This window comes from Dendrobates tinctorius, unplaced genomic scaffold (genome assembly GCF_039654945.1).
Source record: "Dendrobates tinctorius isolate UK_male_01 unplaced genomic scaffold, ASM3965494v1 ptg000022l, whole genome shotgun sequence".
Lineage (NCBI taxonomy): Eukaryota > Metazoa > Chordata > Amphibia > Anura > Dendrobatidae > Dendrobates > Dendrobates tinctorius.
Genome location: NW_027361690.1, coordinates 81,778,144 through 81,793,456, shown reverse-complemented (window position 1 = coordinate 81,793,456; position 15,313 = coordinate 81,778,144). Strand labels below are relative to the sequence as shown.

Below are 15,313 nucleotides of genomic sequence, written 5' to 3'. Positions count from 1 at the left end.
ATGTATACTCTGTGGTTGGAGTTAGAATGTAACGTGCTCCCATCCCTCAGGAGGAGACAGCAGCATCTCCTGTGATATGCTTGCCCCAGCCCAGTGTCTCCAGTGATGTGTATGCCCCAGCCCAGTGTCTCCAGTGATGTGTATACCCCAGCCCAGTGTCTCCAGTGATGTATATGCCCGAGCCCAGTGTCTCCAGTGATGTATATGCCCCAGTCCAGTGTCTCCAGTGATGTATATGCCCCAGGCCAGTGTCTCCAGTGATGTATATGCCCCAGTCCAGTGTCTCCAGTGATGTATATGCCCCAGTCCAGTGTCTCCAGTGATGTATATGCCCCAGGCCAGTGTCTCCGGTGATGTATATGCCCCAGGCCAGTGTCTCCGGTGATGTATATGCCCCAGGCCAGTGTCTCCAGTGATGTATATGCCCCAGGCCAGTATCTCCAGTGATGAATATGTTCCAGCCCAGTGTCTCCAGTGATGTATATGCCCCAGCCCAGTGTCTCCAGTGATGTATATGCCCAGCCCAGTGTCTCCAGTGATGTATTTGCCCCAGTCCAGTGTCTCCAGTGATGTATATGCCCGATCCCAGTGTCTCCAGTGATGTATATGCCCCAGGCCAGTGTCTCCAGTGATGTATATTCCCCAGGCCAGTGTCTCCAGTGATGTATATGCCCCAGTCCAGTGTCTCCAGTGATGTATATGCCCCAGTCCAGTGTCTCCAGTGATGTATATGCCCCAGGCCAGTGTCTCCGGTGATGTATATGCCCCAGGCCAGTGTCTCCAGTGATGTATATGCCCCAGGCCAGTATCTCCAGTGATGAATATGTTCCAGCCCAGTGTCTCCAGTGATGTATATGCCCCAGACCAGTGTCTCCAGTGATGTGTATGCCCCAGCCCAGTGTCTCCAGTGATGTGTATGCCCCAGCCCAGTGTCTCCAGTGATGTATATGCCCGAGCCCAGTGTCTCCAGTGATGTATATGCCCCAGTCCAGTGTCTCCAGTGATGTATATTCCCCAGGCCAGTGTCTCTAGTGATGTATATGCCCCAGTCCAGTGTCTCTAGTGATGTATATGCCCCAGGCCAGTGTCTCCAGTGATGTATATGCCCCAGGCCAGTATCTCCAGTGATGAATATGTTCCAGCCCAGTGTCTCCAGTGATGTATATGCCCCAGTCCAGTGTCTTCAGTGATGTGTATGTCCCAGCCCAGTGTCTCCAGTGATGTGTATGCCCCAGCCCAGTGTCTCCAGTGATGTATATGCCCGAGCCCAGTGTCTCCAGTGATGTATATGCCCCAGTCCAGTGTCTCCAGTGATGTATATTCCCCAGGCCAGTGTCTCTAGTGATGTATATGCCCCAGTCCAGTGTCTATAGTGATGTATATGCCCCAGGCCAGTGTCTCCAGTGATGTATATTCCCCAGGCCAGTGTCTCTAGTGATGTATATGCCCCAGTCCAGTGTCTCTAGTGATGTATATGCCCCAGGCCAGTGTCTCCAGTGATGTATATGCCCCAGTCCAGTGTCTCCAGTGATGTATATGCCCCAGTCCAGTGTCTCCAGTGATGTATATGCCCCAGTCCAGTGTCTCCAGTGATGTATATGCCCCAGGCCAGTGTCTCCAGTGATGTATATGCCCCAGGCCAGTGTCTCCGGTGATGTATATGCCCCAGGCCAGTGTCTCCAGTGATGTATATGCCCCAGGCCAGTATCTCCAGTGATGAATATGTTCCAGCCCAGTGTCTCCAGTGATGTATATGTTCCAGCCCAGTGTCTCCAGTGATGTATATGCCCCCAGTCCAGTGTCTCCAGTGATGTATATGCCCAAGGCCAGTATCTCCAGTGATGTATATGTTCCAGCCCAGTGTCTCCAGTGATGTATATGCCCCAGCCCAGTGTCTCCAGTGATGTATATGCCCCAGCCCAGTGTCTCCAGTGATGTATTTGCCCCAGTCCAGTGTCTCCAGTGATGTATATGCCCCAGTCCAGTATCTCCAGTGATGTATATGTTCCAGCCCAGTGTCGCCAGTGATGTATATGCCCCAGTAAAGTGTCTCCAGTGATGTATATGCCCCAGGCCAGAGTCTCCAATGATGTATATGTTCGAGCCCAGAGTCTCCAGTGATGTATATGCCCCAGAACAGTGTTTCCAGTGATGTATATACTTCAGATAGTGGACAGGTGTCTTTTATACTGATAACAAGTTCAAACAGGTGCCATTACTACAGGTAATGAGTGGAGGACAGATGAGCCTCTTAAAGATACAGGTCTGTGAGAGCCAGAAATCTTGCATATTTTTAGGCGACCAAATACTTATTTTCCACCATAATTTGCAAAATAAATCTTGCCAAATCAGACAAAGTGATTTTCTGGATTTGTTTTCTCATTTTGACTCCTAATTGTGATCTACCTATGATGTCAATTACAGGCCTCTCTCATCTTTTTAAGTGGGACAACTTGTACAATTGGTGGCTGACTAAATACTTTTTTCCCCACTGTATCTGCAGGCTAATAGCAATTTTTCACGTGACAGGTTCCCTTTATTTGTACAGTGTGAATAGAAACATTAACCAGTTCAAGACCAGGCACATTTTTAGTTTTTTTTGTGCATGCGGTTTTAAGAGATAAACAATTTATCTTATTTTGCTTTTCATAGAACAACAGGATGCAGCAGGTACACCTTTATCATGGGTGACCTGCTGCATCCTGCTGTGCATTTGTGTCTGGCCATGGTATTGCAAGTATGGCTGCTATTTTTTCAGTGATGTCTTTTATTTGGCTGTGCATATAATTAATATCTCTTTTTTTCAGACCCCTGAGATCAGATTTTTATGACATTTTCACTTTTTTTTTTTACTGCAAAGCACCACTAAAATACATTTTAAATTGTGCTCCCCTTTCCTTAGGAATTATCTTTTTATGATTCATACACTGTGGCCTCACATAAGTGGATAGCATACTTTTGGAGGACATTTCAAGATTTAAATACATTTTTATTTTTGCCGATTTCCCCTGTTACTAGTGATGCAACAATGTAACTAGTGCAGCTACTTACTGTACTGCAACAATGCTCCAAAACCTCACTGTAGTTTTATAAGCGTACTGCCCGATGTTTAAAGTCAATGGCAGGTCCGAAAGCATTTAAAGTCTTTTCTTTTTTTAAGAAACCTGTAGCAAAAACATGTGTAGGAACCTAGATAGGTGAACAAACCCATAGTACCAATTATGATCATTCAACCCCAAAAAATGACTCTGCCTTATGCAACTGTACACTGAAGCACTGGAAAACAATGGATGTGCAGATGTACTTAATACATTATACAATAATAGTAATTAATGATTAAACAGTTATTTAGAAAGTTACCCATGAATCCAGGCGGAGAGGGAGTTATCAATGATAATCGACTTGAGCCACCAATGGTTAACTGTAAATGTAAAAGAATTTGCTTTATACAATAGAAAACTATATTGGGCAATTGTTCTATTACGAGATGTATGTCAATGATTAATGTATAGCTCATATATCTACATTTAAACTTACATTTTTTCTTCTGGATGAGTTAGATGTTTGGTCCATTAACTCAACCCTGTTGAAACAGAAATGATAAGTACGTCACACATAAAATCAAAGAAACATCATGGAGAAGTTGTAATTACATCCAGGCCCTAATGCCAAACAACCTCTCTGTAATGCCGCTGCCGGCATCCCTGCATGTCTCCCCTTCCCCCCTCCATGCAGGGACGCCGACATACTCACTGCCCCAGCTGTGCGGCGTGTCCCTCAATGTTCTCCCTGTTTCTTGGGTTCTCCTGGTTCTTGAAGGGAAAGCGCATGCACCTGCGAGATGGCTCTCGTTTAAAAGGGAACATCTCCAATAGGGAGATGCTAAGCAACATTAATTCATTAGTGAGTTAGGTGTATTACTAGTGAGTTGTTCGGTCCCCTGGTCCTGGTGTGGCCACTGTCCTGAACCCGAAGTCCCTGGTCTTTGTGCGGCTAGTTCTGAACCTGAAGGCCCTGGTCCTTGTGGGACCAGTCCTGAACCTGAAGTCTCTGGTCCTTGTGTGGACAGTTTTGAAACAATAGTCCCTGGTCCTTGTGTAGCATTATCTGAATCATTACACTGCTCCGGCGGTACCTGAACCAGTATCCGAGATCTGTGTGTCTGAATGTATGCCTCCAACAAGAGAAAGAAGTGTGTATGATGGACGCGATCAACCCCAGGGTCATAACCACAATATAACACAAAAATATATAAACAAATTAATAAATTTTATTAACACAGAAAATTACACACTAAAAGTGACATTGATAAGAATAAAAACAATTTAAAAAAGGCCAGGACAAATTGGCCGTGTGTAACACTCCTAAAAAGGTTCTAAAATAAGAACCTAATGCTCCACTCCTCCACAATGCTAAGGCAAAGGGTTTGTATAGGAATAAATATACAGTACTCTATACAGCAAAGATGCAAAAATAATGCACAAGACAATAATTCAATAGAAAAAGATGTAAAATATAATAATGATATGTATCATGACAAGGCATTATGACAAGTATAAAATGTCAAATATAATAATGATATGCATCATGACAAGGCATTATGTGCAAAATCAGCAAATAAAGTGCAGGTCACTAAAAGTGAATCAAAAACAATTGCTGCAAGTTGAAAGAGATCTGAGAGATCTCAATACCCTATATGACCCATTGGTCAAGATTTAAAGGGATGAGGAAAGAATGTAAATCCATATATATGGAAGCCAGACCAATAAAGGAACATTGAATAATGCTGGTGAATATCCAAATAGAGGCAAAATAACACAATAGATGCCTATCTGCATTTTGAACTAGTCACAGAAGAAGTAAGCAGGCTCTTTGCATCTTCTCGCCCAACCACTTGCACCAGTGACCCATTTCCGTCACATCTACTCCAGTCCCTTTCCCCTGCTGTCACCCCTCACCTAACTAAAATATTTAACCTCTCTCTCTCTCTTCTGGTATCTTTCCCTCCTCATTTAAGCATCCCATCATACATCCACTACTTAAAAAATCATCCCTCGACCAAAACTGTGCCGCTAACTATAGACCTGTCTCTAATCTTCCCTTCATCTCTAAACTCCTGGAACGCCTGGTCCACTCCCGTCTTATCCGCTATCTCTTTGATAACTCTCTTCTCCACCCTCTCCAATCCGGTTTCCGCTCTTTACACTCTACTGAAACTGCCCTCACTAAAGTCTCTAATGATCTACTAACAGCTAAATCTAATGGTCATTACTCCATGCTAATTCTCTTGGATCTCTCTGCAGCATTCGACACTGTGGATCATCAGCTCCTCTTCACTATGCTCCGTTCCATTGGCCTCAAGGACACCGTTCTCTCCTGGTTCTCCTCCTATCTCTCTGACCGCTCCTTTACTGTATCATTTGCTGGCTCCTCCTCCTCTCATCTTCCCCTTGCTGTTGGGGTTGCTCAAGGATCAGTCCTAGGCCCCCTCCTCTTCTCTTTGTACACTGCCCCTATTGGTCAAACAATCAGTAGATTTGGTTTCCAGTACCATCTCTATGCTGATGACACCCAATTATATGCTTCTTTGCCTGACATCACGCCTGCCTTTCTAGAAAACACCAGCGATTGTCTAAACGCTGTGTCTAACATCATGTCCTCACTATATCTGAAGCTGAACCTGTCAAAGTCTGAACTCCCGCTACTAATGTACCTATACCCGACATTGCCATTTCCGTGTTTGGTTCCACTATTACTCCCCAGCAACATGCCCGCTGTCTTGGGGTCATACTTGACTCCGAGCTTTCCTTTGTCCCCCACATCCGATCACTAGCTCACTCTTGTTATCTGCACCTCAAAAACATTTCTAGAATTCGACCTTTTCTTACTTTTGACTCCGCAAAAACTCTTACTGTTTCTCTTATTCGTTCTCGTCTCGACAATTGTAACTCTCTTCTAATCGGTCTCCCTCTTACAAAACTCTCCCCCTCCAAGCTGTGTTGAATGCTGCTGCCAGGATCATATTCCTTGCCAATCGTTACACCGATGCCTCTACCTTGTGCCAGTCATTACACTGGCTACCCATCCACTCCAGAATCCAGTACAAACTTATTACCCTCACCCACAAAGCTCTTCATGGCTCAGCACCACCCTACATCTCCTCCCTTGTTTCAGTATACCATCCTACCCGCGCCCTCCGTTCTGCTGATGACCTGAGGTTAGCATCCACAATAATCAGAACCTCCCACTCCCGTCTCCAAGACTATACACGTGCTGCGCCAATTCTTTGGAATGCACTTCCCAGGTCAATATTAGTCCCCAATCCCCACAATTTTAAGCGTGCCCTGAAAACTTATTTATTCAGACTGGCCTACCGCCTCAACACATTAACCTATTCCATCCCTGTGTGGCACAGCCAAAAGTTTTTACCATAACCAGGTTCCCCGCATCATGTTCCCACATGCTTTATGCATCCATTAGCCCTCTGTGTCTGTACGGTTACACACTTAACATTATGGCTGGTCCATACAATCAGGGCAACTGTTACCACCCACCTTTCGTGTCTCCCTTCTTTTTTTTTTTTTCCCTCATAGATTGTAAACTTGCGAGCAGGGCCCTCATTCCTCTTGGTATCTGTTACGATCTATGTGATTATTGTTATGCTGTAATGTCTATTGTCTGAACAAGTCCCCTCTGAAATGTAAAGTGCTGCGGAATGTGTCGGCGCTATAGAAATAAAGTTTATTATTATTATCTGCCACCAACCCATAGATAAGGAGAGTCCTCAAAAAATCATGGACAAAGACTCAGTGCCCGCATTATGTAATGGGAGGAGGAGGGGAGACCCCACGCGTATCGCCAACCCAAGCATGGCTTCCTCAAGGGAAATGGAGGAATGTATGCCTATCCCAGTATTCCGTTTATCCAGACTGTCCCACAGTGCCTTGCGAAAGTATTCGGCCTCCTGGAACTTTTCAACCTTTTCCCACATATCATGCTTCAAACATAAAGACACCAAATGTAAATTTTTGGTGAAGAATCAACAACAAGTGAAACACAAGTGTGATGTTAAACAAAATTTATTGGTTATTTTAAATTTTTGTGGAAATTCAAAAACTGAAAAGTGGAGCGTGCAATATTATTCGGCCCCTTTACTTACTTTCAGTGCAGCAAACTCACTCCAGAACTTCATTGTGGATCAGTGAATGATCAAATGTTGTCCTAAATGACTAATGATGATAAATATAATCCACCTGTGTGTAATCAAGTCTCCGTATAAATGCACCTGCTCTGTGATAGTCTCAGTGTTCTGTTTGAAGTACAGAGAGCATCATGAAGACCAAGGAACACAACAGGCAGGTCCGTGATACTGTTGTGGAGAAGTTTAAAGCCGGATTTGGATACAAAATGATTTCCAAAACTTTAACCATCCCAAGGAGCACTGTGCAAGCGATCATATTGAAATGGAAGGAGTATCATACCACTGCAAATCTACCAAGACCCGGCCGTCCCTCTAAACTTTCATCTCAAACAAGGACAAGACTAATCGGAGATGCAGCCAAGCGGAACATGATCGCTGTGGATGAACTGCAGAGATCTACAGTTGAGGTGGGACAGTCTGTAGATAGGACAACAATCAGTCATACACTCCACAAATCTGGCCTTTATGGAAGAGTGGCAAGAAGAAAGCCATTTCTCAAAGATATCCATAAAAAGTGTTGTTTAAAGTTTGCAACAAGCCACCTGGGAGACACACCAAATATGTGGAAGAAGGTGATCTGGTCAGATGAAACCAAAAATCGAACTTTTTGGCAACAATGCCAAATGATATGTTTGGCGTAAAGGCAACATAGCTCATCATCCTGAACACACCATCCCCACTGTCAAACATGGTGGTGGCAGCATCATGGTTTGGGCCTGCTTTTCTTCAGCAGGTACAGGGAAGATGGTTAAAATTGATGGGAAGATGGATGGAGCCAAATACAGGACCATTCTTGAAGAAAACCTGTTGGAGTCTGCAAAAGACCTGAGACTGGGACGGTGATTTGTCTACCAACAAGACAATGATCCCAAACATAATATACTATACTAAACTAATACTATACTAATAAGTGTTATGGACTGTGTTAAGCCTGCCACATATAACATGGCCTCAAGTGGTTTATGATGTCTACATAAACCAAATAGACTGTTTTTGTGACATGCCTGTGTGCCTTCATCCCGTTGCCAAGCGAGTGTCCCCCAACACATATAGTAAGCGCGGTCTTACACACTGTATATGGTTTTCTACAAGCAAATCCACAGCAAAATGTTGGCTGCATATACCCCCATAGTCATAGCCATTAGCTCTTACAGATATGGCATTTGAGTCTCATTCAGACGTCAGTTTTTCACATATGTGTTCTATCTGTGGTCTTCTTTTTGTGGACCGAGTGTCCGTGCAAAAGTTATGGAGACATGTCCTTTTTTTCCTTGGCTTTATGGATGTAAAGTAGCACCAATACAAGTCTATGGGTCGGTGAAAATCATGGACAGCACACAAATGGAATCCATGTGCTGTCCATAATTCACATTGCAAAGAATAGGACAAGCTTTGTAATTTATTTATACGTGGAAAACACTGATGAAACACTGACCGAACATTGATGAAACTCGGATCCAAAACACTGATAACACTTTGGACCATTTTTTGCATATGTGAACAAATGAGGAAGACTGAATGAGGCCTTACATCTCTGTGCAAAATAATGTTCTCCATATTATTGTTTTACACCTATATGACAGTAAATGTGGCGCTTCTGTATCTGAAAAAATATTAAAATTCTTCAATTATCCAACAAGGCACCATGAAAAGAGCACGATCAGCTGTGTTTGTATCCCTGCACTGGCTGAGGTTAACTTACCATGATGACCTTTTGTGAGATATTGTTACTGAGGATTTTCACATAAAAAAAAATCTGTGTCTTACAGTTCCAGCAAAGTGGATGAAATGTACACTGCAGGTACACTGAGTATTAGGCTGAGTGCAGACGGAGTTTTGAGCCCTGCGCATTTTTCCGTGCAGAATGGAAGAAAACCGCAGGTCAAATGACCTGCATTTTTCCTGCGGATTTCTTCCATTTTTCACGCGGTTTTCATGCGGTTTTTGTGCGGTTTTCCATTGCGGTCTTCCCCCTGCGGATTTGGTAACAGGGGAGATAGAAAACCGCACAAAAGAAGTAACATGCTGCAGATTTTGTACCGCAGGAAAACCGCGCGGAAAAATCCGCAGCGTCTGCACAGCGTTTTTTTTTTTTCATTCATTTTAAAGGTACTGTACATCACAATGCGGATATGCAACGTTTCTGCGCGGTAAAATCCGCTGCGGAAACGCTGCAAATCTGCATCGTGTGCACATGGCCTTAGGCCTCCTTCACACATGCTGGTGATTGTGGTACTGGAAAAACCAGTACCGGTGAGGTCCTTGGTCCGTGTCAGTGTGCCATCCATGTGGCATACTTGTGTATGTGTCCAAGTGTATCATCTATGTGTACCATTAGTGTGACAAGTACTGGAATAGAATAAAGAATACAAATGACGCAGCACGCGGTGAGATGTCAGTAAGGTTAAAGCAGGTAACAGCTGGCGGTTCTCACGCTACTCTCATTGTGTTCCGGTTGCCATGGTGAGCTGTCACGTTACTGATATCACAGCTGATCACTGCCTCCAGCTGTAGCAGAGTAGGTCATCGTCGTGGGACCTCCTTATTATGGATTTACGATGGACCCTTGTTGATTACTTTTATTTTTTCAAATAAATGGGTAAAAGAGGGTAATTGTCGAGTTGAGGTTTTTACAATTAAAGGACTTTTCTCTGTATGTGTGTGTGTGTGTTTCTTTTCACTACTGGGTTAGTAATGGGGGTGTCTGACTGTTACCTTTGCATTACTAACCTCAGGGCTTGATGGCAGCTGTGATTTTTGACAAATCATAGCTGTCATAAAACCCATATATTGCCTTGATTGCAACCACACCAGGGCATCGGATAGAGCCGGGTAAAGCACCAGAATGGGGGCATCTAATGTGATGTACTAATTCTGAAGCTGCTTGAGTCATATTTTTTGGCACGAGACAGGACAATAACCATTGACCATCCCAGCCTGATAATAGAAGCCGCAGCTGTCTGCTTTATCTGCACTGGTTTTAAAATATTGTGGGGACCCCAGACCGTTTTTTTAATTAATTTATTTAATGATTGGTATTCCCAAGCGGCAGGTGCTGACTACAGCTGATCACAAGTAGACCAGGTGAGGATGATGACAGTTGTAGTTTCATTTGGGTACGTGTCACACAGATGTCACGCGTGCTGCCGGAGACAAAAAAAAAAGTACATGTCTGCGGGTTTTTCACATGGACACACGGTCTGTGTGAAAAATCTGACATAGGCGCACCACCACTGAATACAATAGGTGTGTGCATGTCCATAGTTGCGGTCCTTACAAAACGGACTGCATACGGACCAAAAACATGGACGTGTGAAGGGGACCTTATATGCGAATTTTTGCCTGTAGAATTGTATCAGATGCAAAAAAAATTTCAGGTAAAACACATCATGTATTTTAGGTGAGTTTTTCACTGCAGAAATGCATTAAAAAGGCATGTATAACCCACAAAGCTGTATCAATAAAGTTTTCTTCAAGCCAAATATCAGGAAATATTAAAAACATGTAGCTTTATTTAAAACAAGACAAGACATACCAAAGGACAAAGTCCGCAATGTCAGACACGATAAAAATGAACATAAAAAATGCAAGTAACCAAATTTACCTAATAGTTGCAGAAAATCTGCAGCATCAATATCTCAGCAAATACTCATAGTGGGAACATAGCCTTGTGGTTTGTATTTAAGAGCTTTCTGCTCCTACTTACTTATTGATGCTGAGCACTTGTGATGCAGATGGAGAAAATCTGTCCTCTGAATTGACTGAAGCACAAACAGATTTTTTTTATAAAAGGAAAAAACAATCAAACACATGCATTTTCTTACAGACAATATCAATAACCATGATTTACTTATCATTACATGGATGATTTATGTTAAACTTAAAGCGCAGATCCACTTTTCCACTTAAAGGGGTTGTCCACCGCTGAAGAGCCTCAGGTACTGCCAAGAAGGATTCTTCACTGGATTTTTAATTTAACCTGAGTACCTTATTCCAATTACCACTGGTTCACTGATTCTGGAACAGTTTTTCTTTTTTTTTCCTGTGCACTCCTTTACAAAGTAATACCTCAGGGCTGATAACTAGGAACTTTTGTCATAGAGGAGAAAAAGTAAATTTGCATCTTTATTATGAGGGGTCATAACCTGAAAACAGAGGAGCACAAAGAAAAAGAAAACGTGTTCCAGAATTAGTGAAACAACGGTGATTGGAGAATGAGCTTAGTTTCAAATTTAAAAAAATCCAGTGACAGGTCCTCATTAAGAAGTCAAGTACCGTATTTTTCGCTTTATAAGACGCTCCGGATTATAAGACGCACCCCAAATTTTGAGAAAAATAGGAAAAAACGTTTTTCAATAAAATGGTGGTGCTTCTTATAATCCAGGCGTCTTATTGCTTACCGGTCTGTCCCCGGGGTGCTGTCGCCCACTCTGTACCTGGTGCTGCCGCGCTGGGTCATCCGAGTGCTGCCGCCGCCGCGCTGGGTCCCTCGGGTGCTGCTGCCGCCGCCGTGCTGTGTCCCCCGGTGCTTGCCGCCGCCACCGGGCTCTGTCCCGTGCTGCGTGGGGGGCTCTGCTGTTCCATCCATGCCTGCGCGGTGGCTTGCTTCCTGGAAAATGGCCGCCGCGCAAGCGCAGATGGAGATCTCGGCACTGAAATCTCGGGAGATGAGATTTCAGGGCTGAGATTTCAGTGCCGAGATCTCCATCTGCGCTTGCGCGGCGGCGATTTTCCAGGAAGCAAGCCACAGCGCAGGTATGGATGAAACGGCAGAGCCCCCCACGCAGCACGGGACAGAGCCCGGTGGCGGCAGCAGGCACCGGGGGACACAGCGCGGCGGCAGCAGCACCTGAGGGACCCGGCGCGGCGGCAGCACCTGGAGGACCCAGCGTGGTGGCGGCAAGTAACGGACACCCGCAGCGGCAGCCCAAAAAACGTATGTTTGCATTGTAAGACGCACCCCTATTTTCCCCCCAAATTTGGGGGAAAAAAAGTGCGTCTTACAAAGCGAAAAATACGGTAACTATTTTGCATCAATGTTATTTCAAGTTGTGTTTAGATATGTTTAGGTAAAGGTAGTCTCACAAGAGAGACGGCTCGAGAATGCATTCTAGGAAGACAAGCCAGTGAGGTCATGTGATGCTCTGGGCAACGTTCTGCTCAAAAAATTGTGTCCTGGCACTCGTGGATGTGACGTGTATCATCTACATAAACAAAGTAGAGACCAAGGACACCCCTTCATGGTTATCGTATTTTTAATGGCAGTGAGTGGCCTTGTTTGCTGCAGCAAATATTGTACAGGGTGGGCCATTTATATGGATACACCTAAATAAAATGGGAATGGTTGGTGATATCAACTTCCTGTTTCTGGCACATTAGTATATGGGAGGGGGGACATTTTTCATGATGGGTGGTGACCATGGCGGCCATTTTGAAGTTGGCCATTTTGGATCCAACTTTATTTTTTCCAATGGGAAGAGGGTCATGTGACATCAAATTTATTGAGAATTTCACAAGAAAAATAAGGGTGTGCTTGGTTTTAACGTAACTTTATTCTTTCATGAGTTTATGACCACTTATAAAATGTGTTCAAAGTGCTGCCCATTGTGTTGGATTGTCAATGCAACCCTCTTCTCCCACTCTTGACACACTGATAGCAACACCGCAGAAGAAATGCTAGTCTAAGGGGGTCATATTCCTTGTAGGAATGCTCGGACCTGACACACATAATGTGGTGGTGCACCATCTTGCTGGAAAAACTCAGGGATTGTGCGATCTTCAGTGCATAAAGAGGGCACCGCAGAAGAAATGCTAGCACAGGCTTCTAGTATCCGTTGTCTCAGAAGCTGCACATCTCGTATCTTCATAGCATAGACAATTGCCTTCAGATGACCCCAAAGATAAAAGTCTAAGGGGGTCAGATCAGGAGACCTGGTGGCCAATCAACTGGCCCACGATAACCAATCCACTTTCCAGGAAACTGTTCATGTAGGAATGCTCGGACCTAACACCCATAATTGATGGTATAGTGTGGTATATGGGGTACAAAGATAGTGGGGCCATTCGTCATCAATGGAAACCTCAATGCCACTGGATATCTGAAATTGCTACATGATGATGTGTTGCCCTCTTTATGCACTGAAGATGGCACGCTCCCTGAGAAAGACCTTTCTTCAGGAGAAAGGTCTTTTTCCTGAAACTACTTTGCTAGCGCTTTTTTTTTTTTTTTTAAGTGTGGCTTTGTTGCCGGTGTCTTTTTCCTACACTTTATACTATAAAAAGCGGGCAGTTTCTGTAATGGTTACGTGTGACTGGACACACCGCCTCCAGCAGGGCGAATTTATATGACACACGCGACCCTGGACACACCGCCTCCAGCAGGGCGAATTTATATGACACACGCGACCCTGGATACACCGCCTCCAGTAGGGCGAATTTAAACAATAAAACGTGCAGCCGGATACACCGCTTCAAGCAGGAGAATTTCAGAATTACACGTAAAACTGGATACACTGCCTCCAGCAGTGCGAATTTAAATAATAAGGGGAAACACCAGGGAAACAATTACAATGCTGGGAACTGCGATAGGGAACGGGGACGTGGAGACCTCCTGCACTCCCCTGAGCCAGTCTCTACACTCCTAACAGTCCCTATATGGGCTCCGCACCTGTCGCCGAGCTGGAACCTAAGAACCCTAGCTCGCCCTGCACCTATCCCTCACTAGTGAAATGGACGGTGCGGAAACTAATCCCACCACTGCACTGAAACACACATAAGGGAAGTCACAAAACAAGGGTAACACCACTTAGCGTTGCTCTTGCTCCCAGCAACAGAGTCCACCACCAGAATGCAGCTTTCCTCCTGAATAGCTGCCACCAAGCTCTGTCAGCGCTGCAAGGAAATGCCCTCTGACTCTTTCCACACCAGGGCTCTCACTGAGCTGCCAGGACCTCTCTCTAGATCCTTCCTCCACCAAGGATGGTTGAAATGAACACTTTCACCAACAGTGATTGCAACACCTGACACTCTTTTATATCAGAGCCAGAGCAATCACACCTGCTTTATAATCATGTGCAATAACGCTCACCACCACCGGGGGCAAACTAGAACAAAAGACACCACTGTGTAATAATCCTAATGGCCACCGGGGGCAAAACCAAACTTAAGCACACAGCTTAAGGAAAAAAAAAAGGTTACCTGTGCTTTTTATCTGTCATGATCCAGTATGGATCATGACAGTACCCTCCCCTTAATGAGGGGCTTCTGGACCCTCCAGACCGCTCCTCATCAGGGAACCACCTACAGCGGGGACGCCCAGGTCCAGAGTTCACCCCAGCAACTACCTGCACGTCAGGTTGATGACAAACGAGCACCGCTGGTATTGGCAATGTATGTTCTGGAGGTACCACACATCTCTGAAGCGCCGACCTGGGGAACGAGTTGTGTATGTGCATGTTTGGGAGTAATTCAAGCTGGTAAGACTCCGGGCCCTGGATAGCCGACACCAGATACGGCCCGATCGCCTGAGAATTCCAGACCCCAGCAACACACTTCCACTGGACGTTTTTGGTGGCCACCCATACATGCTCGCTCACACACAGGTCCGGACCTGAACGTTTATTGCCACACATTCGTTTGTCAAAATAGGGTGAACTCTTTCTGGAACTGACAACAGAGGCGTCCCTCTGTGTCACCACACTCACACTCCTGCAATTCACCAAGGGAAAAACCACCCTCCAATCCCTCCTACTACGAGGTCTGCGCCTCTCAGGGTTGGCTAATGGCGAGGGTTGAGCCTTGCCCCTACTCTCCTGCAGCACCTCCACTGCTCTCACTGGAGAGGAAGGGGACGATTGTAGAGAGACGGCAGAGACAGTAGCCCCTACACAACTGCCCAGCTGACTACTTCCCTAGTCCGCCAACCTAAGACCGGGGTGTGTTTTTAAAAAACCAAGGGGGCCCACAACGATAGGTGCTGGATTTCCCTCCAAGACGTAGTATGACTGGGACTCGTCATGATGTTCACTATGCAGCACAATGTTTTTTACGACTTGGTTTAACCCCCCTGGCTCAGTGGAACAGAGTTAATGGCCTGGACGCTTATGGGTTTGT

The 15,313-nt window shown here is 44.9% G+C and overlaps 1 protein-coding gene across 9 annotated transcripts in view; it reads right to left on the bottom strand.

The window, feature by feature from the left end:
* RNF212 (ring finger protein 212) overlaps nucleotides 1–15,313 on the bottom strand; it is a 146,593-nt gene that overhangs the window by 17,057 nt on the left and 114,223 nt on the right. For 8 of the 9 annotated variants that reach the window (XM_073568796.1, XM_073568797.1, XM_073568798.1 and 5 more), the window contains 3 exons: nucleotides 10,908–10,962; nucleotides 3,538–3,583; nucleotides 3,361–3,421 (listed from right to left, as the gene is read on the bottom strand). In XM_073568796.1, the coding sequence (XP_073424897.1) occupies nucleotides 3,361–3,421; nucleotides 3,538–3,583; nucleotides 10,908–10,962 (162 nt within the window). The remainder of the gene's footprint in view (nucleotides 1–3,360; nucleotides 3,422–3,537; nucleotides 3,584–10,907; nucleotides 10,963–15,313) is intronic. The other variant, XM_073568800.1, reaches the window with a different exon arrangement.